The sequence below is a fragment of the Mus caroli genome, unplaced genomic scaffold (assembly GCF_978045245.1).
Source record: "Mus caroli unplaced genomic scaffold, Mus_caroli_1 scaffold_17, whole genome shotgun sequence".
NCBI lineage: Eukaryota > Metazoa > Chordata > Mammalia > Rodentia > Muridae > Mus > Mus caroli.
In genome coordinates, this window is record NW_028227272.1 from 84,624,449 (window position 1) to 84,648,463 (window position 24,015).

Here is a 24,015-nt window from a genome sequence, read left to right on the forward strand (position 1 = left end):
TCCAGGCTTCTCTGACAGTTCCAGCTCCTTGATTTTAAGCCTAACTTTGTTTTAAAATTTCAAATATGACATTTAGCCCTGTAAATGTATACGGCAGTCCAAGAATGGTGGCGTTCATGTTAGATCCCAGCAATGGGAGGCGGAGGCAGGCAGCTCAAGGCCAGCCTAGTCTACAGAGTGAGTTCCTGGACAGCCAGAGCTATATATAACCCTGTCTCAAAAAAAATCCAAAAACTAAATCAAAACAAAAGCCAGGAAAACAAACTGAACCAACACGCATTACTTACCTATGTGATTGTTCAGATTGGGAAGAGGGAGAAGCCCGGCCGACTCAAGCTGCAGCTCATGCTGCCAGGTTCTTGGTGTCTTTGTATGCTTTTAGAAAGTCCCTGGACCACTTAAGCATGAGGAGGTGGTGGGGAGGGGAGAGGAGGTGCTACAGAGGGCAGGGCTGGAAACTAGTGGGAAGCGGGGGTAGTGGGCGGGGAGCGTGGTGGGGCAGGACCAATTAGAACACTGTTTGAAAATGCTGCTTGAAGCCCATTGCTTTGTAGGCCGACTTAAGAATGCCATTTTAGAAAGGTTCTTCTAGCTGTGGAACATTTGAACCTAGCTCTCCAGGGACTTCCTGACCTGCAGAACAGCTTTCAAACATGCCCCTTTGGACAATGCTGATGGCCTCTGCCTTGCTCTGTTCATTTGGGCTTTAAAAAATATTTCTTGTCATGTCCTGCTTTAGGCTTCCTTAAGGCCTCAAGTCTTATAGAAGATGTTGCTGGTTTAAATTTCCACAAAGTTTGATGTTAAAGTTTTTTGAAAACTCAAGAATGATAATTAAAAAAATACGTAATGTTGAGGATTCTTTTCTGTGGGCAGCCTCATCTTAATTTTTAACATTTTAAAGAAAAATACCCCCGCAAGCCAAAGGAGTAAGTGTGTACGAACCATAGTGTGTCAACTGTCTGTCATTTACTAGAAAGAGTTATGCTAGGCCAGCTACCAAAGTTCAGAACTCTCACATCTGGGTAGCTTGGTGTGTAATACAGGAACTGACTTGGCGAGTTAGAAGTTTATCAAGGGTCAAGGTATGGGGGCAGGAGCTTGCCACCAAAAGCCATGCATTCCAGTTAGGTGGACATGATGAGGGTAGCAGGGGGCAGAAGCATCAAGGAGAAAAACCTTCTAGAAAGGAGAGGAAGTCAGGTTCAGAAGGCGGGGTCAGCTGCAGATCCAGGCACAGCTTTCACGGAAAAGGCATGTTGAATGTCCTATGTATCATCTCTGATGTCCATTGGTCAATGTCTGTCTAGACATGCATATTCGTGTGCGCACACATAGCTCGCACACGCATGCATGCGATTGGCAAAATCCTTTTGACAATTTTTCTTTTTCATTAAATAGTATGGTTAAATGCGAAATGGCCAGCTTTTACTTGAGAACTTGCTGTAATGCCTGTTGAGTATCTTGTGTGACAGCTGCTGCTGCCTTGTTTATTTACCCTGGATCCTCCCTCTTGTTTTGAGCATCTTGGTCGAGTTCTTGAATGTGCTTGTTTTTCATTTGTATTCTCCACATGCGTAGAGTGGTGGTGCAGGTAGCTGTTGTAAAAAGAACTTGTGCCGTTGTTCAGGGAAGACAGAAGATTTGGACTACGGATGGTCTTGTTTATGCGGACACAGCACACATCGTTGTCTTGGGATTTGTGTGGCAGATAGTTCTTCCCACACTTGCAGCCTTGCTGTCACACACCTAGCCCGGCCATCTTAGGTCACCTTACCTTGAGTTTTTTTCTTTATCTGAAGTTATTACATGGTGATGAGTCAGAGCCCCGTGCCTTATTTTCCGGTGTCATTTTGAAAGTGAAAACACCAACCAAACAAGAGCTGTATTAAAATATAACTTGTGCATGGTGAGTAGAGAACAGACCTTCGCCAGCTGAGGTTCAGGAAGCTTTGGAGTGCATGCTCATCCTTTGTCAGCTTCAGGGAGTGAGTCAGCAGTTCCCTCAGCACACCCTTGCCTTGACGGGGCGGTGGCTCAGTTCCGAGAATACAGAACTAGTCCGGCGTAGTGAGTCCAGGTTTGCCTTTAATAAGTCAACAGTTACAGATGTGGGTGCCTGGAGTGCTGCCCTGTGCTTTTAGGTTCAAGAAGTGGTAGAAAGTTCCTGGTGGGTGTTGAAAGGAACCTTGCCATGACCATTACGTAGTTAAGGTACTAGGTGAAAATGATGACTGATGCTTAGTTCCAAACACCCCTAGGTTCTGCCCCTCAGTAATGAGGGCAGATGTTGAGGTGTCTTTGTTGCTGCAAGTCGCTGGAGTGGTGGTGTTTACAGTTGGCGGCCCTTTCTCCTCAGCCACTTGTCCAGGGTTGTAGCTCCACGAGGTGTGAGCAGGGCTCCTGAGGGCTTTTGGTGGATCTGGAAAAGCCATCTAAGCACCTCACTTTGTGAGCCCTGATCAGTGCATCTCCATTCATCTCCATTCATCGATAGCTACCTGCAGTGTTTGGATTTGGATTGTATTACATGATCTGGGGTTGTGTTAAAATGTCAAGTCATTCATTCAGCAGCAGATGTCTCTATCTGGGCAAGTGCTGTGTACGTGGATTGTGGCAGAACACAGTCTAGACAGACGTGTGACATCTAGGCCAAACTTAAAGGTCTTGGAGTCAGCTGTCTGAAGTCATCCGAGGGGCGGTTGTGAGCTGCCCAGAGTTGGGTGCTAGGATCCAGACTCCTGCCCTTCTCAACAGCAAGAAACCTAACTCCTGAGGAGCCATCTCTCTAGTGCCTGGGATTATTTTGTAAAAGGTAGAAAATGTCAAGAGTACTTTGTGAGGTGTAAGAGTTAAGTGCTGATGTGTGATTTTTTTTTTTTTAATTTTGTGTAACTACACTGGTACCAGTGTAAGCTTGGGAGCCGTGTAGGAGAAAAAGTATGTGTACAAACAGGACTTGACGAGGGCTTGGGTTAGAGCTGGAGAAGGGTAAGAGGCAGTGGCGCCAGGACTCAGCACAGAATTGTGTAATTGTGTATGTGTACCTGCCTGAGAAAAGTGAGGGGTGCAGCAGAGGACCATGGGGGCACTGAGATCCTGAATGGGCCAGCACTTGGCCCACCAGGAGAGAGCTTGGCCTTCTTAGTGGGTCCTCATGGTGTTCCTGTCAGTTCCTGATGCTACCCGCTCACTGCCCCTGCTGGGGTCACCTGGGATGCAAACAACCTTTAGGTTACGGGTGCCACGCCCAGTTTTGTCTTTCTGAGGAGAGGAGAACCTTTGTGGGTGAGACAAGGGCATTGTACACATGTACAGAAAGGTGCTGGAGAGAGCTGAGCTCCTGACATGACACACTGGCGGCAACAGCAATCTCCGGGCTTTTCCACTTATACATGACTGCTTAGTGTTCCCCTGACTGACAGTGATCAGTGGACAGGAACACGCCTTTCAAGGTTTTAAGCTGGGAGGGAGGAAGATGTAAGCCATCGTGGGGCAGCTGTGGAGTCAGTGTGGGCGGCTGCCTTGCAGGCGCTCCCATCCTTCGTGGGATAACAGGCTGTGGGAAAGGTGATTGCTGCCAGTTCTAGCAGTTCCTAGTTATTCCTTTTGTTGATGATGGCAACAGGAAGAACCATTTACAGAACCTGTCTGCTCCGCGTGCAGAGGTACAGCCTCACGTTCCGTCACGCTCATGCTTGACGTTGGAGTCAGCAGTGCTGTTGTGTGGTCTGCTGGGTCTGCCAAGGCTGGATCCTTCAACTGATGCAGTCTAAGCACACGCTGAGAGACAGTGCTTTCACCTGTGTACAAAGCAAACATGAAGCGGAGGAGACGATTTGGACTGATCTGTGTGCTTGCAGCGCAAACCCCTGGGCTAGGAGGTGGAGCCCACCTGTGCTGTGTGAGAGCTGGAGTAGTTCTGATTTCTCCTGTCTTTCCTTTGTCACTGAACCGGTGACCGTGTCTCCTTCACTGACCCCCTGGGGCCAGGCAGTGAATCAGATATCAGGAGAAATGAAAGATGTAGAGGGGCTTCTGCCCTTGACCTGCTTGCTTCACAGCAGGATTCAGACTGCTGAGCATGCTCAGTACAGACCGTGGGGAGGGGAGGGGAGAGGGCTGAGGGAGAACAGCATCTCTTAGACTCTCATTACAGTTTCTTGTGTGGCTCAGGGGTCATATCAGGGATAATAAACACGCATGAATGTATTTGGGTTGCCGCCTCCTGTGAGTGCTAGTATTGTGTGCGTGATCTCAAATGTTTGGAAGCCAAATACATTGTGATGACTTTCTCTTACGTTGTAACATTTCGAGGAAGCGAAGGCTTTCTGTGCATGAGAGACCATGTTCTAGGTGATGTCATGGCTTTGCCTGACTTGGGCCTTCCAGAGTACAGTGTGTAGACTCGGCTTGTAAGGTGTGTCCTGACACATAGGAGCCGCTTTCTTGTGCTGGTGAACCAACGTCACCTTGTGCTGGTTGGAGTCGCTGGATGGAAGGCACAGCCTTTTCCTAATCTCTCCTCGGTGTGGGTGAATGGGACACGGGGGGGGGGGGGGGGGTGCTGCCCCACCCAAATGTGACCTTCTCACCCTGGTCACATTGGTAGACTCTTGAAATAGCAGATGGGATTCTGACTGAAGGCTCTGGCAGCCCTTTGCAAAGGATCAAACCTGTCCTCAGTGTGGACTGTCCTTCCTTTGAGACATCCAGGCCATCCCAGCCTCAGAAAGTTTTTGTACTTTCTCAGATTCTTGCCTTAAAGGTAGAGCTGCTATCTGTCGTCAGCCTGCTTTACTTGAGGCTTGGTGAATGAATCTAGCTTGTTCCTTTGAGACTTAGGTTTCCCTTTTTTTGTGTCAGAGACAAGCCCATACCTTACTTTATACTCACAGTTTGTCGTCTAAAGCACAGTTGTTCCCACGGGATTTGCTAAGTGACATCTTCCATGTGTGTTTGCAGGTCGGATGACAGTGAGAAGCATGCTTTCCACTGCTCTCCCTGGTCCCAATTGCCACCCAGGATGTCTGTGAGTGAGAGTGCGGTGTTTGCCTACGAGTCCTCTGTGCACAGCACCAACGTCTTGCTCAGCCTCAATGACCAGCGGAAGAAGGACGTCCTGTGTGACGTGACTGTCGTGGTGGAGGGCCAGCGGTTCCGAGCCCACCGCTCGGTGCTGGCTGCGTGCAGCAGCTACTTCCACTCGAGAATCGTAGGCCAGACTGACGCAGAGCTCACCGTCACACTGCCTGAAGAGGTGAGGGGCCACGGTGGTGGCCACTATAACCTGCTGTTACCTAGCTACCTCCTGGTTCTAAACTGAGACAAACCCTAGTCTCCTGAGGAGGTGGGCATCCCGGGGAACCTTCTCTAGCTTTGGTTGTAGGAATATTTACACGTAAGATTATCACTTTGGATATTAACACTTGTTAAACAGTGGAATATTTTGATGTGGGTAGGTATACTCTTAGTCCCCCTGCTGGAGTTAGAAGGTTTGGAGAGGTTCTGGCTTAGGGAGTGCTGGCTGCGATTGAGGGTCAGCACACCGGTTCAGGACGTGTGTACTCTCTCTTGAGACATCTCCCATGAAAAACAGGCCCTCTGTAAGTGAGTATCTCCTTGTTTTCTTTTTCTTTTTCCTTAACCTTGTCTGTGCTTTAGGGTGAAAGAAGTGATATGTTGCCTTGGCCAGTGAGATGGCTTAGCAGGTCAAGGCACTTGCTACCAAGCTGTTGGCCTGGGTTTAATTTCCTGGACCCACATGGTGGAACCCTGCGAATGGTCCTCTGACCTCCATGCACACTGGCATATAATCTTCCGCATCCCCCTCCCAACAAAGAAAGGTTAAAAATAACAAGTCATTTGTTGTCTTACTGTGGAGTCCTGTTTTACACACGTATGTCTGTCCTGCCAGTATAACTCAAGCTTATAAATATTATTGTCTCTGCCATTGTCCTAGTTTCAGGGGGCTTGTCTGAGGTGGGGGAGGGCTGGCTGCACTATTCTTCCCGACTCTGTTTACTGGCATGTGTGCTTTGGCAGTGACTGCCATTAGCGTGTTTTGACAGTGGACACAGTTGTAAGGGGAGGAAGGGGAGGAAGTGTGTAGGACGTATGGATTGTCTATGCCGTATTGTGCAGACGCTCCCGGTTGGGCGTAGTTGGATGACCTCCAAACTAACCCGCAGGGGAGCTTTGTCCTGGCGCTGCTCTGTGCGGCCGTGGCTGCAGTGCTGAGGTGTGAGCCAGGGGTGCCTTAGCATTGCTTTTACAAAGGGACGCGAGTCACAGTCATCGAGTCCTCCTACATGTCATGCTTCCGGCTCCTTAAGGAGGTTCTACAGGGAGAGCAGAGTTTGTTTGATGGATTTTTGAGAGAAGGTGTATATATTTATATACATGGGTATGTATAATGTGTATATCTGGATGTTTCACATTCATTCTGACAAAGTATAAGTCACGTTTTCAAATATTTTAACTGTTTCATCACAGTGACAGATTGCAAAGACTGCATGTATTATTTAATAATTTAGCATATTTTGGAAGATCCTTATGGAAATTCTCATTAGGATTATTATAAATCCTAATTTGCAGTTGCAAAGAGCAATTCAGAGTTTCCTCTTAGCCTTTGCTCCGTGTTGTATGGCTAACATGTTGGAAAACTAATCATGTTCCTACAGGAATGTTTCTGTAGACACAGTACATGCCTGGTAGTCAGACGGCCGTCCCATGACATGCATTCATTAGGTTCTGTAGAGTGAGTTCTGTGACGGTTCGGTTTCTAAATTCACGGCCAGTTAGGATCTAGAGCAGTTGAGCACCCAAGTGGGCGTATACTCCTTACACTAATTCCTCCCCACACTTGGCCCGGGATTCCTTTCCCCTTTCTGGCTCTAGATGCTGGCAGCCACGGATCTGTCCTCCTCTTGTGAAGTTTGCCCATTTCCCAGCGGGTGTGTAGGTGAGACTGGGCAGTGTTATGTGCCCCTCCTAGCTTGCCCTTTCCTCACTTAGGGTCCTTCCCTTGCTATTATTCAAGTTTCATGTGTCAACAGTTCATTCTGTGTTGCTGATAAGTATAGTACACTAGTTATGTCTTAATTCTTCTTTTTAGACCCTTTTACACATTGAAGGAACTTAGTTTCAGTTTTTATCTACTACAGGTAAAAGCTGGTATAGGGTTTTTTTGGTCAAGGTTTCATTTATTAGGGCTAAAGAACCAGAAATGAATTTCTGGTCATAAGGAGGTTGCATATTTAGATTCATAAGAAATGATCAAGTGACTTTCTAAAATGGGTGTCCATTGGACATTCCCACCAGCATTGGGGATGATCCATTTTTTTCTTTGGTGGTATGTGTTTGATTGTAGCTGTTCCTAGCTAAATGCTGTAAGGTTAGCATGTTTTAGCGAGTCTTAGTACTTTGGGGCAGTTTGATAGTAACTCAAAAGTTCTAGAGTAATTTACATATTTAACTGTGAGGGTGAGTGTTTCTGCTTGTTTTCAGGCTCTTTCCGCCCCAGCTTGGCACATACAGACTCAGTATAAATGCACAGATACCTGCATATCAAAGGCTCTGCTGCTCAGTGCCTGGAGATGGGAGTTTTAGAACCTTAGCAATCTGGATCATTAAAAATGTTACTATTGGATATATTTGGCATAAGACAGTACTTCCTTTTTTTTTAAGGATTTGTTTTATTATTATTATTATTATTTTTTAGCTATATGTTTATGTGCTTACGTGTGTCTGTATGATGGGAGTGCAGGTGCCAGCGCAGGCAGCCAGTCTCCCAGAGGAGGAGTTAGAGCCCTAGTGAGTCTTTCTATGTGGGGGCTGGAATCAAACTCAGACGTTAAGAGCTGCAAGTGCCTGTGATCTCCGAGCTGTCTCTCCAGCAGCTCTTCTAATTCTTAAAAGTTCTCCTCTACAGTTCATTCTTGCTCACAAGATGAATTGTTTCGACATGGAGGAATCATGGTAGTGTCTTAAGGAGTAACGTGTATGGATGGAATATTACAAGGTTGGAGGGCTTGTACTCTGCTTAACCTGGTACCCCTTAGTTTTGCATTTCCTAGAGCAGTGAGCAGCTCTCAGCCTTCCTGATGCTGTGACCCTTTAAGACAGTTCCTCCCGCTGTGGAGACCCCAACCATGAAACTGTTTTTGTTGCTACTTCATAACTGTAATCTCGCTACTTTTATGAATTGTAAGTGTCTGATAGGCAGGATATCTGATATGTGACCCCCGTGAAAAGGTCGTTCGATGTCCTAGAGGGCTATCTCTTCTAACAGAATTAAAGTGCCCATCGTTTGGTGATCTCAGATCAGTTTGCCCTCTCCTTGTTGCTCTTCTGTCTCCCCAACCAGACAGCTGCTGAGCCGTGTGTTGATTTTTATCTTGTGTATTAACAGGTAACGGTTAAAGGATTTGAACCTTTAATTCAGTTTGCCTACACTGCCAAACTCATTTTAAGTAAAGACAATGTTGACGAAGTGTGCAGGTGTGTGGAGTTTCTAAGTGTACACAATATCGAGGAATCCTGCTTCCAGTTTCTCAAGTTTAAGTTTTTGGACTCCACTTCAGAGCAGCAGGAATGCGCAAGAAAAAAGTGCTTCTCCTCACACTGTCAGAAAGCAGATTTTAAATTTTCATTTTCAGAACAGAAAGATCTCGAAATCGATGAAGCAGATGAATTCTTGGAAAAGAAAACGCCTCAGTGTGACTCTCGAAGGTGTCAGGGCAGTGTAAAAACATCCCCCCCTCTCCAGGACAGTGTCAGTCAGGCATGCCAGTCCCTGTGCACGGACAAGGATGGAGCCCTGGCGTTGCCATCTCTATGCCCCAAATACAGAAAGTTCCAGAAAGCGTTTGGAACTGACAAGATCCGAACCCTAGAATCCAGTGTCAGAGATGTCCACACTGCCTCTGTCCAGCCAAATGAGACCTCTGAACTTGAGTGTTTTGGGGGAGCGCAGGGCTGTGCAGATTTACACGTGATTTTAAAATGTGAAGGAATGAAGCCAGCCATGGAGAGTGAAGACACAAAGGGCAAGGACCCCACCCCCCAGTGCCCTGCAGAGCAGGCCCAAGGGACACCTTTGCCTCAGGATTCTGCAGGACCTCATGGGCTCTACTCCCTGTCAGTCTTACACACATACGAGCAGTCAGGTGACGTGGTCTTTGCTGGGATGCAGAGTAAAACAGTGAAAACAGAAAAGCCTCTGTCAGATGCCCAGGACGAGAAGCCATTGGAAAATCAGGATTTATATCTGAAGTCTAGCATGGGCCCCAAAGAAGACAGCAGCAGCCTTGCATCTGAGGATCGGAGTAGTGTGGAGCGAGAGGTGGCAGAACACCTGGCCAAAGGCTTCTGGAGTGACATTTGCAGCACGGACTCGCCTTGCCAAATGCAGTTGTCGCCCACTGTGGCCAAAGACGGCTCAGAACAGGGCTACTCGCAAAGGCGATCTGAGTGTCCCTGGTTGGGTATCAGGATCAGCGAGAGCCCTGAGCCAGGCCAGCGGACTTTCACAACTCTCAGTTCCGTCAACTGCCCTTTTATCAGTACTCTGAGTTCCGAAGGCTGCTCAAGCAACTTGGAAATTGGAAACTACGATTACGTGGCGGAGCCTCAGCAGGAGCCTTGCCCGTACGCTTGTGTGATTAGCCTGGGAGATGACTCTGAGACCGACACGGAAGGCGACAGCGAGTCCTGTTCTGCCAGGGAGCAGGACTGTGAGGTAAGTGGACGTGTGCGCTCACTGTTCACACAGCCCGTTCACGGGAGATGCAGGGGGTTGGGGGAGCGAGGGAGGAAGGGAGAGACCATGTGACAAGCTCCGGCTGGGTGAGATGGAGTGTGTGCATGCATCACACATTGCTGTGTGTATTAATCATGGAGGAGAACACAACATAGGCTTGAGTAACTTGTAATCACATGTTCCAGTAGGGAGAAGGGACAGCAAGTTTTTCATCTGTGGTTATGGTAACTTTTAAAGGAGACTGTCATTTAGTCTGTAGTGCCTGTAGCCCCCCCCAGGTTGTCAAACCGGAGCCCAGTCTGGTATGTGAGCCGTGGCTGGCTGTGAATAGCTGCACAATTGTGGCGTGTAGGAAAGCTTTCTCAGAATTAATTTTCAAAGCTATTGATTTTATTTATTGTTTTAGTTTTCTTTAGCCATTTTAAGTATTTGTTTAATAAATATCTTAATAATTTAGCATGAGTTACATGTGGCTACTGACTTATATTAACCACATCAAGCTTGATCTGTGCATTCCGTGTGTAGAGGTTTGTACAAATGCTTGCCTCCTGTAAGATGACTCAGTAGTAGAAAGTAGGGATCCGGGCCTTAGAAATAAGGATTCTTTAGTTTTCAAGTCAGTTTTCTTTTTACAGTGGCCATTCTCACTTTGCTTCTCTAAATAATTTTCAGCCATACTCTTTGTCCTTTTTATGTGTGTTTTACTTTATTTATTTATTTATTTATTTATTTATTTATTTATTTATTTTTGGTTTTTCGAGACAGGGTTTCTCTGTGTAGCCCTGGCTGTCCTGGAGCTCACTTTGTAGACCAGGCTGGCCTCGAACTCAGAAATCCGCCTGCCTCTGCCTCCCAAGTGCTGGGATTAAAGGCATGTGCCACCACTGCCCCGCTTTTACTTGCATTTTAAGTCTGTGCTAACACGAGGTCTGGCTACGCAAGGGTCCTAAGTGCAAAGCGTGGCGTTTTTAGCTCTGCTCGTTGTATTCGTGTGGTGCATCTCTCTAACTTGCTTTTGTAATTGAAACTCTCAGAACACCCGTGCCCCACCCCACCTCCCTCTGCTGTTGGTTTGACCGCTTTAGTTATCACCTGTAAATGGGTAAGATAGTGTAGGATTCACTCCGTGGAATTTGGTTGATTTTGCTTGGTGGAACGCTCTTCAGACTGCAGCTTTCCTTTTTCGTAAGGCTGACGGGAGTTCCACAGAGTGCGCATGCGCCACATGCTCTCAGCTGTGTGAGGCTCAGGCTGTCTCTGCCTGGGCTGCTGTGAATGTGAGCGCTGCAGTGCGTGTAGAAAAGCAAACACCACTGTGAGGTCTGAATTCAAACCTCAGAGGTACCTGGGGGTAGGAGTCCTTACTACATGGCAGGCACTTTAGTCTTCCTGAAAACTCGATGCAGGTTTTCATCGCATCGGTGCTGCTTCCAGCCATCCCTGTATCAGGACCCATTTTTCCACGACCCGTTCTTCACCACTGTCTTTTGCTTTGTAGCAATTTTACAGCGCAAGGCAGAGGAGGCTGCCTTTTCTGGAAGGAGATGGAGTGTAAGGCCCAAGGGTTCAGTTACTGGAACCACCAAAACAGACCGACCCAAAAATACTCTAGGAAAAAATCCTCCTTTTTTGTTCTAATAGTTTCTCCATTGGCAAGTGAGATGGATTGCTTTTTAAATAAGCCATATGAAATTATATTTTTGTCAGGAAGGAAATTTCTTAACATGCTATAGAAATGATTAGCCCACTTAATACCAACAAGTATTGTGTAGTGTCTTTGCTGTGTGGTAATATTCAATAAAATGGAATTTATTTGGGGAAATAAGGAGCACATGTTAACTCTTTAGGCAGAAACTTAAAGAAGTTGTTAATTAGTAACTTCTTTAAGTTACTAGTAAAGTACTAACATACACTGGTAAGGGAACTTCGTTTTGAATGCAGTACTATTTGGCTGGTGTGTCTGGTTTGCTGACGTGTGTGACTGTTGAACACTCTCCCAGGCCAGGAGCGTCAGGTGGGCTGTTAGGTCTTATTGGGGTAGATTATGTACAAACTGAAGAACAGAGACCTATTTGTTAAGGATTTCTTTTACTTAGGTGCATATGTGTGTCCTTGTGTGGGTATGTGCACGTGTGTGCTGGTGCCCACATAGAGCAGAGGTGTTGGATCCCTGGAGCTGAGGTCACAGTCAGTTGTGAGCTGCTCAACATGGGGGCTGGACACAGAACTCAGCTCTTCTGCAGGGCAGTAGCACCTGGAACTTCTGAACTGTTCCTCCAACCTAAGGTCTGTGTCTTTTGTAATGTGCTAAAGTGTCTAAAAAATGTAACGTGTGACTTCCCGTGTCACTGACTTAATGCATGTCTTCACTGATGTTTATCCACCAATGTCTTCACTGATGTTCATAATGTGTATTTCACATTCTAGGTGAAGCTGCCATTCAATGCCCAACGGATAATTTCGCTCTCACGAAATGATTTCCAATCCTTGTTGAAAATGCACAAACTGACCCCAGAGCAGCTCGACTGTATCCATGACATCCGCAGAAGGAGTAAGAACAGAATCGCTGCGCAGCGCTGTCGCAAGAGGAAACTTGACTGTATCCAGAACCTTGAGTCGGAAATCGAGAAGCTGGTAAGTGTGTGGCTGTCTTGGGCTGCTAAAGCCCAGACCTTTCTGTTTGTAGAATAAAGAGTTACTCACGTTCCAAGGCAAGGTTCAGAGTTCAAATACCATAAGAGAAATGAGGAGATCTAAAATAGGGTTTTCATTCATTCTTTTGATTTGTATGCATTCTACATTTTTAGCATATACTAAAAATGTGTAGGTGGGGAAGTATTTCTGGATTTTTTTAAATGAGTTTTCAATTTAATGACTTCTGTCTAATTCTTAGTGGTTGAATAAAGATTAAAGTAATTATATAATACTTTATGATGTTTGATTCCTGTAAGAGCTATTTTCCAGTTGAGTAGAACTGCAGACCTGAATTACCTGTTCTGGTACCAAGACCAAGCAGATGAACCAGGCTCTCTCTGCCAAGGGAGAAGTCTGATGTGGTGTGATATGGTTAGAGTAGAAACCTCCGCTGCCGCCGTGTCATCCTCAGTGCGCGGAGTGATTGCCTATTGGACCTGTCTCTTCCAGCTTCAAAGCATAAGCTCATTGCAAGATTATTAATTTGCCCACATTATGGGAGAGGACAATGATGTATGTGTAGGCCAGCTGAGGGTCACATATGGGCAAGGTGACAGGGCTGCAGCAGCCGGAGACAGCAGAGTGAGTCCTCAGATACTCAGTTTTGTGTCTTTGCTAATCAAGGGTGAAAGTTTAAAGCTGTGCTTATAACTGGTCTTCAAGCACTTCAAGCGTGAACATTGTATAGTTCTGAGCGAGACTAGCAACAGCAAGATGTAAAAGATCTTTTTATGGTTTTAAGAGTGGTTGAAACATAACATTTTTATTGTGTGTATAGTGTGCACATACTTAGGGGAAAGGTACAGAAAGATGAAGAACTCAGGTGAGACCTCTGACTAGAGTTCCCAGGACCACAGAGCAGACCCACACAGGCAGCAGGCCTGCACGTTCTGCCACACACACGCTGGCTGTCTTTTGTACCATCCCTCTCCAGCATTCAGCTGCCTCTGGGTGGATGAGCTTGTAGTCTTCCTTGTCAGTTACTGGGGCGGATGCTTTTTACACCACGGGGTTACATGGAACCGTCTCAGGAGTGAACTAGAGCGCCTGCCTCTGCTTCCTACATCCCTCTCCCCTCAACTGGTCATCACCTACAGTCTTCTGCAGTAGTTCCTAAAAATAAACAGGTCTGCTGAGGAGTCATTGTGTTTTATACACAGGAAGCGAATGGGCTGTGTGTTTGAGAGGAGCTTTGCAGTTCACCATTGCCTGGCTCAGAGGTCCCATATTTGGGGACTGAAGGCAGATACTAGGTTGTGGAATAACTAACTTACTTACTTTCTTTCTTTCTTTCTTTCTTTCTTTCTTTCTTTCTTTCTTTCTTTCTTTCTTTCTACAACAGAATGCATATTCTCAGGGTGGTGACGGTAGGAGATGCTGTCTAAAGTGAGTGTGTGTGGGATGTTAAAATGTTCATTTGTGCCGGGCGGTGGTGGCGCACGCCTTTAATCCCAGCACTCAGGAGGCAGAGGCAGGCGGATTTCTGAGGCCAGCTTGGTCTACATAGTGAGTTCCAGGACAGCCAGGGCTATACAGAGAAACCCTGTCTCAGAAAAAACAAAAACAAAAAACAAAAAAAACCCGGAAGATGGAATGATGTGCTATAGTGGAGTCCCAAGGACAGAGCCAGGTCTTGTGAACAGTGTGGGACAAGTAACCCAAGAATTGGTTCCTCCCAGCTCCTAACGCATTCATGAGCACGGTAACACTTAAAATCATCTCTAAATGCCCCAACGGAAGGAGGAGGACTGCCTCATGAGACTTATGTCAGTGTGTGTGTGTGTGTGTGTGTGTGTGTGTGTGTGACTGCAGAGCAGGAGACCACAGCAGAAAGCCGAGAATTGAAGCAGCCATGCATGCATCTAATGGGGCCTTGTTCTCATACCTCAGTTCTGTCACAAAACCCTACCTGGAGAGGCTGCTGGCTTATGTGTGGTTGTACTGGGCTGTGGGCGTGGGGGATCCCTGAACCCTGCTCAATTCTTACCTCTCATCCTAGTCATGGATAAACCCTAGGAGCAGAGGCAAGGGGCGTACTATGCATAAATGTTGGGCCTGCCCTCCTGCCTCAAACGTCTTTCTCCAAAAGGAGAGGGATCATGGCAGGAAGTGTGTGTATTAGCAAGTAAGAACTAGGAGGCTGCCAGAAGTATAAAATGTGATGCTTAAACTACAGATGCATGGTACACAGTGACATCATGGCATATGGTGACATCATGGCACACAGTGACATCATGGTATGATTCAGTGCTCTGCTGAATCAGTTTCCCCGCTGTGGGGGAAGCTCACGGGTTGCTGTCACCATGCAGAGGGGGAGGGGAAACTGCAGGAGAAAATATGGAGAAAGTGGTGGCTTCTGTAGACCCCAGCAAATTCCATTAGAAGTCAGATTCTAGACTAGGAAGCCATCTTGGTGAGGAAAGAGCTTGGTGCCAAGTCCAGCATCTTGAGTTTACCCCGTGGGACCCACATGGTAGACTGAGAGAATGCCCTCTGACCTCCATGCATGCGCTGTGGCACTCGGCCCTCCTCCAGGTAAGTTAATGAGACAGTAGTGAAACAAGTGACTGCAGGACGTCCCCACCAGGCAGGAGCCTCTGCTGCCTTCTTATCTGCAGGGGTAATGGAGAACACAAGACAAACCAAGCACACTACCTTGTACCTGTCTCTACAGTGTTAGCCCTTGTCAGCTGAGCCTCAGGCTGGGCCCCGGATGGAGCTGGAGGAACCAGCTATATCACAAGAGGGCTTCCATGTATGACACATCTCCAAAGGCCCTCCAGAGGGACAAGGTGCCTCGAGGTGTCATGGGGACACCAATACTACTGATCCTGTGCAAGCTGGGTCAGTGTGTGTGCTTTCTTTTGTTTTGGAATAAATATATTTTTAAAATAATTTAAAAAGGGAAAAGGAAGAGTACAGCAAAGCTAAGGACACAGAAAATGCTTTGCTGTAGCCGCACAGTGTCTGCGCTTGCTTTAGGTACAAACTTGGAGCTCTGCTGGCACCATCTTATTTTATGTTTGTATGATAAGCTGTGCTATTTCAAATGTTGCAAAACGACCCTGAAGTATAAAGTAAACAGTATATCATGAACTAGGTTTACTATTGAAGAAAAAAACGCAGTGCACTGAAGCAGTTAGCAAAGCCTGAATATGCGCTTGCCAGGGCCCTGGTGTGCACAGTTGTGCTGCTCGCTCGCTCGCCCTCGCAGCCAGCCAGAGCAGCGCCCTGTCCAGGAAGCGCCACTGTGCAGGGACCTGCGCAGGTGCTTGCTCGCTCATTCGCTCTCGGAGCCCTTTCATGTTTGGATAGGTGCAGATATGCAAACACTTAACAGCTCCGGGAAGGAACACGCCGTTCAGGTGTGTAGCCCAGCAGATAACAGTTGAGAGCTCAGCAGCACTGGTGTGTTGCACGGGGCACCACTTCCATGTTTGTCCAGCGGTTCAGTTACCTCAGAAGACCTCAGGCATGTTCCTGTTCAGGACCGCATGATTGTAATCTTCAGAAGTTAGCTGGTGCTTGCATTTGGGGTGCTCAGACGCCATTCTCCCCCAGGCCCCGGTTGGTTCTGAGCCTAGGGCCTCACTTATGTTAAGCAAGCGCTGGCTGTTTTTTGAAAAGTCTCCAGGCAGGGTCTCACTTAAGCTTTGAGCTCCTGCTCCTCTGTCTGGGCGGTGCTGGCAGTGCTGTGACGCTGTCTGGTTGGGTTGGTTTGATTTACTACTTAGCAACTATTATGACTTGCCCTGGTAAATTGATGTTTTCAAAATAGCGTAAGTGGAAACAGCAGTTAGCTGCCTCAGATGTGGCTGGGAAGGGGTTGCTTGGCGCGTGAGGAGCAGAGGGAAGATTATAGAGCTCAGGGTGTACCTGGGCACAAGTCAGCTTCTGTGGGACAGTCTTGTTTTTAAAATTGCCCATGTGTGTGTGTATATGTGTCTGTGGGCAGGGGCACTCGAGTCCGGCTCCCGTGTGTTCAGGAGAGGCTGTCTGCATCCTTTCTTCGGTCTCCTCTGCCCTTTGAGCACACCCGCAGCTTGCTGACTTTTTTTGGCTAGGCTGGCCAGCCAGCAAGTCACAGCAATCATTCTAAGACCTTCCACCCCTAGTGCCTGGGCTACAGCAGTGTGTAGCCCCAGTGTATGGTCATATTTAACTTTTTACTTGGGTTCTGGGGATTCGAACTCAGATCCTTATGTTTGTGCAACAATCACTCCTGACCCACTGAGCCTTCCTCTGACTCTTCTTGGTCATTTTTATTTAATGTCACAGTGTGCATGTGAATGTGGAGAGACCACATACATAGATAGATAGTTACATGAAGATACAGAAATTACATAATATTTGTGATCTTTATAGCATCTCTGAATAGTGGTTTTGATTTGTAAAGGAAGCCCAAACGGTCACTGTTAGAGTTAACCTTTCCTAATTTAAAAGGCCAGCAGCACTTGACATTAAGTCTCCTGCCGTTGAGAATGGCTTCATCTCGGCTGTGACAGAGGGAGCCAGACGTTAGTATAACTATCACTGAGTAAAGAGGGTTGTTAGGCTTTCCCAGGCTCTTGTTTCTATTCCCACTAGCTGCAGAGAGGTACAAAGAAAAGAGGGCACAGATGGCTTTAATGTGTTTCTTCTCGGGAATAGAAGCCAGTGCTGTTCCCCTCTTGGCACCTGCAGATTGATTTTATCTGGTCTGTAACTGACAAAGTCTGTGTAAGAGGAAATGGCTGAATGAAGATCCGACTTACACACAAGCGTGCACATGCGCATTCTTGACCTGCTCTTGTTTTTGTTTTAAAAGAAAACTAAACTTCTGAACAAATTGGAGAATTGCTTTGGATTATAAAAATTTATATTGTGCTTATAATAAAAGAATTCCTATTCATTGCATATTTAGAAATATGTAATCTTAATATTTTACACCACTAATAATTGAATTCTCACATAACACTGTAGAAATATTTTTGTGAGCTCTGCTATGTACACACGTGTAAGAGCACATCTGTATCTAGCAGAGCTCTTTCTACCTTTAAACTATTTTTATGCTAGAAGGACCAAAAGTTTGACAGTTAGAAATTACCGCTGTGAAATACAGCATCTCGGTGGTCTCCAGGAACCCTGGCTCTTCAGAGCTGTCAGCGAGCAGAGAGCAGGCGGTGGTGGCCTCTGGTCATGCTGTTTCCACAGGGGAAACCTTTATCCCACGGTTAGCGCTTATTAACTCTCAGTTCACAAGCAGCTCGATGATTAGGTTGCCTAGCACATAAGACATTAGAAGTGAGCGCTAGGAGGTGAAGGAGGTGGCGGGATGAGGGGAAAGGAAACCGCTCTTGGCGGTGACGCCTGATGTGGGCAGAAGTGACAGACCAGGAAAACTTACTTAGTGGTACACTTTCTTGTAGGGATTTGAAAATACCACACTGTAAACAGTGCACAGGGTTAACCTCCTCACTCCTTCCCTGTAGGAACTCACCTCTCGTAGGGATATGCTGAAGGCTTACTCCTGTTTACTGAGTCACTCCATGGATTCTATAGCTAAGGTTGCATATTGAAGACATTGACGTAATCCTGGGCTCACAGTCAGATCTCAGGAAGGCAGGCATTAGCTGAGTCTTACAGTGAGGTAAGTTTCAGGGGCTAACCTAGGAACTGTGTTGGTTTCTTTCCGCACAGGGTCAAGCCCGTAGTTATCCACAGTTCAAACCCAAGCTCTCAGGATAATGAGTTTGTCTTAGAATCATGGCCAGAACCCAGCCCATTTTGATAACCAGCTACAAGTTCTTTCCCTACTTTCCGCCTTACTTGATCTTTCAGTGTTTCATTTAATAAGAGTATAAGGATGTTTGGTGGTGGATTTTAACTTCACACACACACACACACACACACGAGTACTGGTGTGCACAGTATAAGGACTGACTCTAGGAGTTTTGGATGAGCCTTTGGTATTTTGTGTGTGTGTGTGTGTCTGTCCGTCTGTCTCTGTGTTCAGCTCTGGGTTTCCGCATGCCTGCACGTGGAGTAGTGTATATAGTACATTACCCGAGGCCCCTGTCCTACAAGCTTGGCATGCTGTTCACTGAGAACAGCCTCATTCCCTTCACACCTCCCACCCCCTTTAGTCGTCTTTGCTTCTCTAGACTTCTTCCTGCGTTCATATCATATGTGGCTTTTATGTGTCTACATAAAAATCTAGGACCCACATAGGAGAGAGAACATCTGTGTTTGGAGCACCGACTCAGTTCACCCATCACAAAGTTCAGTTTTCTTGCAAACAGCATAACTTCATTTGTTTTATGGTGGGAGATTCCACTGTATACTGATGCACGTGACCCCTTCCTCTGTGCCTGGGCACCTCGGTCGCTCCCGCCACTTAGGTACCGTGAGTAGTACCGTGAGTAGTGCAGCAGCAAACATTGCAAGTGTGTCTGTGGTGAGTTGACATGGGTGTGCGAGTCGACTGAAAGGCAGCATTCATCAGGACCTTACTGAAGACGACATTGTAGGCACTGAGTGTTTGATTGCCTTAGAGCTGTCGGGGGACACAGTAAACACCATTGTGTTCTCTCTCCCCTCTGCACAGCAAAGTGAAAAGGAGAGCTTGCTGAAGGAGCGAGACCACATTCTGTCGACGCTGGGGGAGACGAAGCAGAACCTGACCGGACTTTGTCAGCAGGTGTGCAAGGAAGCCGCCCTGAGCCCCGAGCAGATCCAGGTCCTCGCCAAGTACTCGGCCTCCGACTGCCCGCTTTCCTTTTTAATTTCTGAGAAAGGAAAAAGTACTCCCGATGGCGAGCTTGCTTTTACGTCGGTTTTCAGTGTGTCTGACGTGCCTCCAACTGCACCACCTCCCTGTGGGCGAGGGAGCAGCGCGGCCAGCCAGGAGCTTGTGCAGGAGTCCCCGTCAACCACCGCAGCTGCCCCCGAGCAGGCCACACTGTTGGAACCCTGTCGGCAGAGTGCTGGGATCTCAGACTTCTGTCAGCAGATGTCTGACAAGTGCACTACTGACGAGTAAACCCCACGGGCAGCCTTCAGCCCATGGCTTCCCTCTGACCTTCCGGCGTTGTCTCGAGAGCCTAGCGTGGCCGTGTCTTCTTGCTTAGCAGTCCTGCGTCCTCCTGGTGGCTTTCTGTTGAGGGAATTTCTCTGTCAGGTGACCCTGAGTTCTCCTTGGTTTTCATAGGAGATACGACATGTTCTATCTCTTCAGATGTGAAAATATAGAATGACCAGGTAATTATCTCCTAGTGTTCAAACTAACTACAGCAGCGGAAGCCGCAGTGTCCATTTCAACAGCTCGGAGCATCTGCACGCAGTCCTCGTGGGCCGTGGATTACCTACTGATTAGGAAGAAGACCCCTTCCTATGTGGAGCAGTGGTGATCTCCCCAGAAGTGGGGCACTTCTTGTCTATGTGGAAAAGAAATCTCCTTTGAACTCTAATGTTCTGCACCTCAGCTCCTCTCAAAGTCCAGCATTGGCTGGACCTGGTGACCCTGAGGCTGCCCTGGCAGGACCTAGGCAGAAGCCACAGCTGGCCTGAGCTGGAGGCCTCTGCTATCCTCAGTATTGACTAAGAGTTTTGGCTGCACAAACCAGAAAGTTCCTCTCTTTAGTCTCCACCTTGTCTAGACTGTTAGGAACTTTCTGTCCCGTGGAGGAAGAGCTGTCCCGGAGAGCTGCACACTGCACAAGGCTGTCGATTCATCTCATTGCAGGTCACCTATGACCATGAAGGCATTGGAGTCAATGAGAGGGAAATGTCTACAATGACCTGAAGAGCAGCTCGTTGGAATCCTAGTGAAGACTTGTGGTCTGTCAAAAAAATGCCGTGTTGGAGGCAAACATGGATCGGAGGCTCTGCTGATGTTTGAAACGATAAAATTCGGGCTTGGCTCGGTCCGTTAATGGGTTTGCACTTGAGAGCCAGATTTAATCCTCTTTTTTTTTTTTCCCTATTCCCTCACTTGGTATGATGTAAAGGCATACGAACCAGTTTAACTTGGGCATTGAAAGATCAATCTTATGCTTATTTAATGTTGGTAGAAAATGAATTGATAATAATCTGAGCAGTTACCCCGGTAACATTTGCAGTGATTTTTTTTTTTTTAGCCATTCTGGAATCTCACCTTGTAGACCTCAGCAGTGGAAACAAAACCTTGTTTATACAGGTTCAATATCCCTGTTCAAGGAATGTGAGATGCCTTAAAATTGGAGACATTCTGAGCCCTGAGATGTGCGATATCCAGGCCTGACCTCACGAGGCAGGTTACAGTCAGAACACGACATTCAAAGTCTTCTGAATGCTACTTTATATGCCCAGGGTATAGGAGTTTATTAAGGCTTTGGGGAGGTAGGGGTCTGACCCTCTGTTGAGAGCAGGGGAGAGCCGGAAGTCTGAAGGCACTCTGCGTCAGACATTTCCAACAAGGGAGTCCGCAGTCAGTCACTTCCGGAAGCACTTACAGAGTCCTGTGTCAGGGTGCAGGGGACAGTCAGTAGGACTGCATCTCTCCAGGTCTCATCCCTGAAAGAGACGCTTCATTGCATGCTGCATCTTCTGAAGGGCAGAGGGACAGAGGGATGGAGGAGGGGAGGGAGGAGGGAGGAAGGGGGAGAGTGCACACTACCCTGTGTAGTATCCGGTCACTGGCAAGCTGATGTTTGCCATGAGGAGATACGGGGACCAGCAGCAATACTTCATGATTTTATAGTTAGCAGATAATTGCCCTTTTTCCTTGGGGTGCAGCAAGGGAGGGAGGAGGGTAGTATGTGTTTCATCTTTGGAAGAGAAAATTAAATTGGAATTATTTTCTAGAAATTTTGAGAAGTCCACTCAATTTGCCTGGGAGAGAGTGCTCACTGTGTGAAAATACATCCCATGTTACAAAAGAGTTGTATGCGTGTGTGTATATATATATATTATATATATATATATATATAATATATACACACATATGAAATTATATGTAGATGTATATATACATACATATGTGTATGTATCTGTCCCCATGCAGCTATTTGGTATTTGTAAGTTTAGACTTCAACTTAACATAATATGAAAACTTCTCTGGTTTACAAAGTGTAAAATCTTATACAAGCCAATGGATTTCCTACCTCACTGTGCACTCGGCTGTCTGTCGTCAGCTCTTGCGTGTGCGTACGTCAGACCTTTGCTTTAAATGTAAGCATTTGCTTTGGAGGTTTTACTTACCATTTGATGATAATGCCCAGTTCTCTCCTCAGCTTAAAGGCATTTTTTTAAAGACGCTTGGTTTAAATTTCTCTCTATGAACAGTTTAGCATTAAGGGTTAATTTTAATGGAGTCTGGTAATTGGCCAAGTGTAATATTTCTTAAAATTTAGCATTACTTTTAACAGCCAGCATGTAATACAAGTAACTACACTACCTCATACATACCTTTGTGATTTTCAAGTTGTATTAGGTGGACAGGACAGGTTTTACCTTTGTCTTTGGGCCATAAGGTGGGTAATAATAGAAATATATTGCATAGCATTATACATTTATGCCTATTTTAACGTGAACTTCTAAAACATTTTCTTTTCTAAGAAGATTTGTTTTAAGGAAATATTGGGGGGGGGGATGCCGAAGACAAATGATAGGAGGATCATATGTGTACAACGTATGCCTTTTCCTTCATGCAGAGCTTGGACAGTGGTTTTAGTTGGTGTTTTGCATAGTCACACAATCAGAGCTCCTTATTGTATAAGCCAGCCTTCTCAAGGCCCGGTGATTTTTTTTTTTTTTTTTTTTAAAGCTGTCATGTCTGACTCAATACAATAATGTCATCTTAAATTTTTGCCCCTTATTTGAATCCTATAGCTACAATCAAATTAATTTGTTAAATTTGTTACATTCAGAATAAATATGGATATAACATTGGTTGTCCACCTGCAAGCTTTCTAACAGTTTACTGTAGCTTGATGCTTAGCCAGTTTTATATTAGGAATTCAACACATGATACAGGGATGAGGGTACTCAGCCGTGTTAACAACTTGGAAAAAAAGAAAGAAGCAAATGGCGATGTTACAGTGAATTCTCAGGTGAACTTTTCAGTTATGAAAACATCTATTTTGAATTTGTAAATATTTTAACTGTTTTATTAAGGCATGGACTAAACTATTCTTTGACACCTGTTGGGTAGAGTGAAAATTCAAAGCCATAATGGTAAAAGATGGCATACTGATTGTAAAATAAACAAATGATAATAATAATAATGATTTTTTTGTATCTTTCATAATATAATTTTTCTAACTGCAATAAAACCACTGAACTTATATATTCCTGTCCTATTAAGCCCATGTTTCATTAGTAGTACACCTTATAATATTTAATTTACATTTTCTTTCTAATGTGCTTGTCTGGATGGGGATTCTAGACCGACCAGTTAAATAAAGTTCCTAGCACGGCTTTCAGTTGACTAGAGTTGTACATTTCCGTCTCACTGCTCATGGGAACTTACCAGTGTTAGTCTTTTGATCAGTTACTACAAGTCAGATTATGTGCTGATAGGGGAGAATTTTTATTAGTTGAATATCTTATGCCTGGATAAAAAACCAAACCTCCCAGTGCTCTGGCATCAGAAGACACACAGCTTTTCGTCTTGCATTTGATTTGCTTGGTTTCCGTAAGTGGAGTAGGGGTGTGTAAAGGGTGTTTATCAATCAGGGCGTGAGGATATATGTTAGCTGGTAAAGTGCTTGTTGTGGATCTGAATTCAATTCCCAGAACTCACTAAAAAAAATCCAGACAATGACAGCATCAGGAAAGGCAGAGTCTGGCACATCTCTAGGGCTGTCCAACCTGCCAGCCTGGCCTACTTGATAAGTTCCAGACCACTGTAATGACATTGTAGGTTATTTATGATGCACACACACCACACATTCACACAGAAGGACTTGAGAGCTGAGCTCTGAGCAGTTACTTTGTTTTGAGGCCATCCAAGGCCACAGCCTGGCCTGTTAACACTGATTTTCAACTATTCCGGTGTAGGATGCATGCTTTTGTACGTGGTACAGCAACAGGCAGACAACCTGACCATTGTCCTGAGGTGTCTGGTCACATGGATGTGAAACCCCGAGGAGACTGAAATGGCATTAAGATGACTTCTGAAAATGTCCCGGCCACAAGCAGTGTGATGTTTTCAGAAGGCTAAAGCTGGCCTGCTACAGTAGAGATAGGATAAAGCCTGCTACAGTAGAGCTGGGATAGCATTTGGACCCCTAACATACCCTCGTCTAAACAGTCACTCTGCAGACACAGCTGCTGTCTGGGAGTTCTCATTGACACTCTGCAGGAGGAAGCCACTTTTCTCCCAACAGGTTCCAGCTCCAGGCTGTCACATTCAGGGTAGTTAGTTGGTCCCTAGGTGTTGCGGCCCGCCCGCGGTCTACAACACGAACGGTTTACTGAGAATGGCAGTTCCCTGCAAAGAGAGGTAACTAGACGGGGCGGAAGAAACAATGGAGTCAAGACAAACAGATTCTGATCAAGACTCAATTTAATATTTCCAGACACTCAGTTTATAAAGG

The 24,015-nt window shown here is 46.1% G+C and overlaps 1 protein-coding gene across 4 annotated transcripts in view; it reads left to right on the forward strand.

Annotated features, from left to right (window-relative positions):
• Positions 1-22,904, forward strand: part of Bach1 (BTB domain and CNC homolog 1) — a 34,429-nt gene extending 11,525 nt beyond the window's left edge. For all 4 annotated transcript variants that reach the window (XM_021185483.3, XM_021185484.3, XM_085832461.1 and 1 more), the window contains exons 2-5: positions 4,966-5,260; positions 8,414-9,742; positions 12,191-12,397; positions 19,044-22,904. In XM_021185483.3, coding sequence (XP_021041142.1) covers positions 5,027-5,260; positions 8,414-9,742; positions 12,191-12,397; positions 19,044-19,478 — 2,205 coding nt within the window. In that variant the 5' untranslated portion in view covers positions 4,966-5,026 and the 3' untranslated portion in view covers positions 19,479-22,904. The remainder of the gene's footprint in view (positions 1-4,965; positions 5,261-8,413; positions 9,743-12,190; positions 12,398-19,043) is intronic.
• The last annotated feature ends 1,111 nt before the right edge of the window (positions 22,905-24,015 follow it).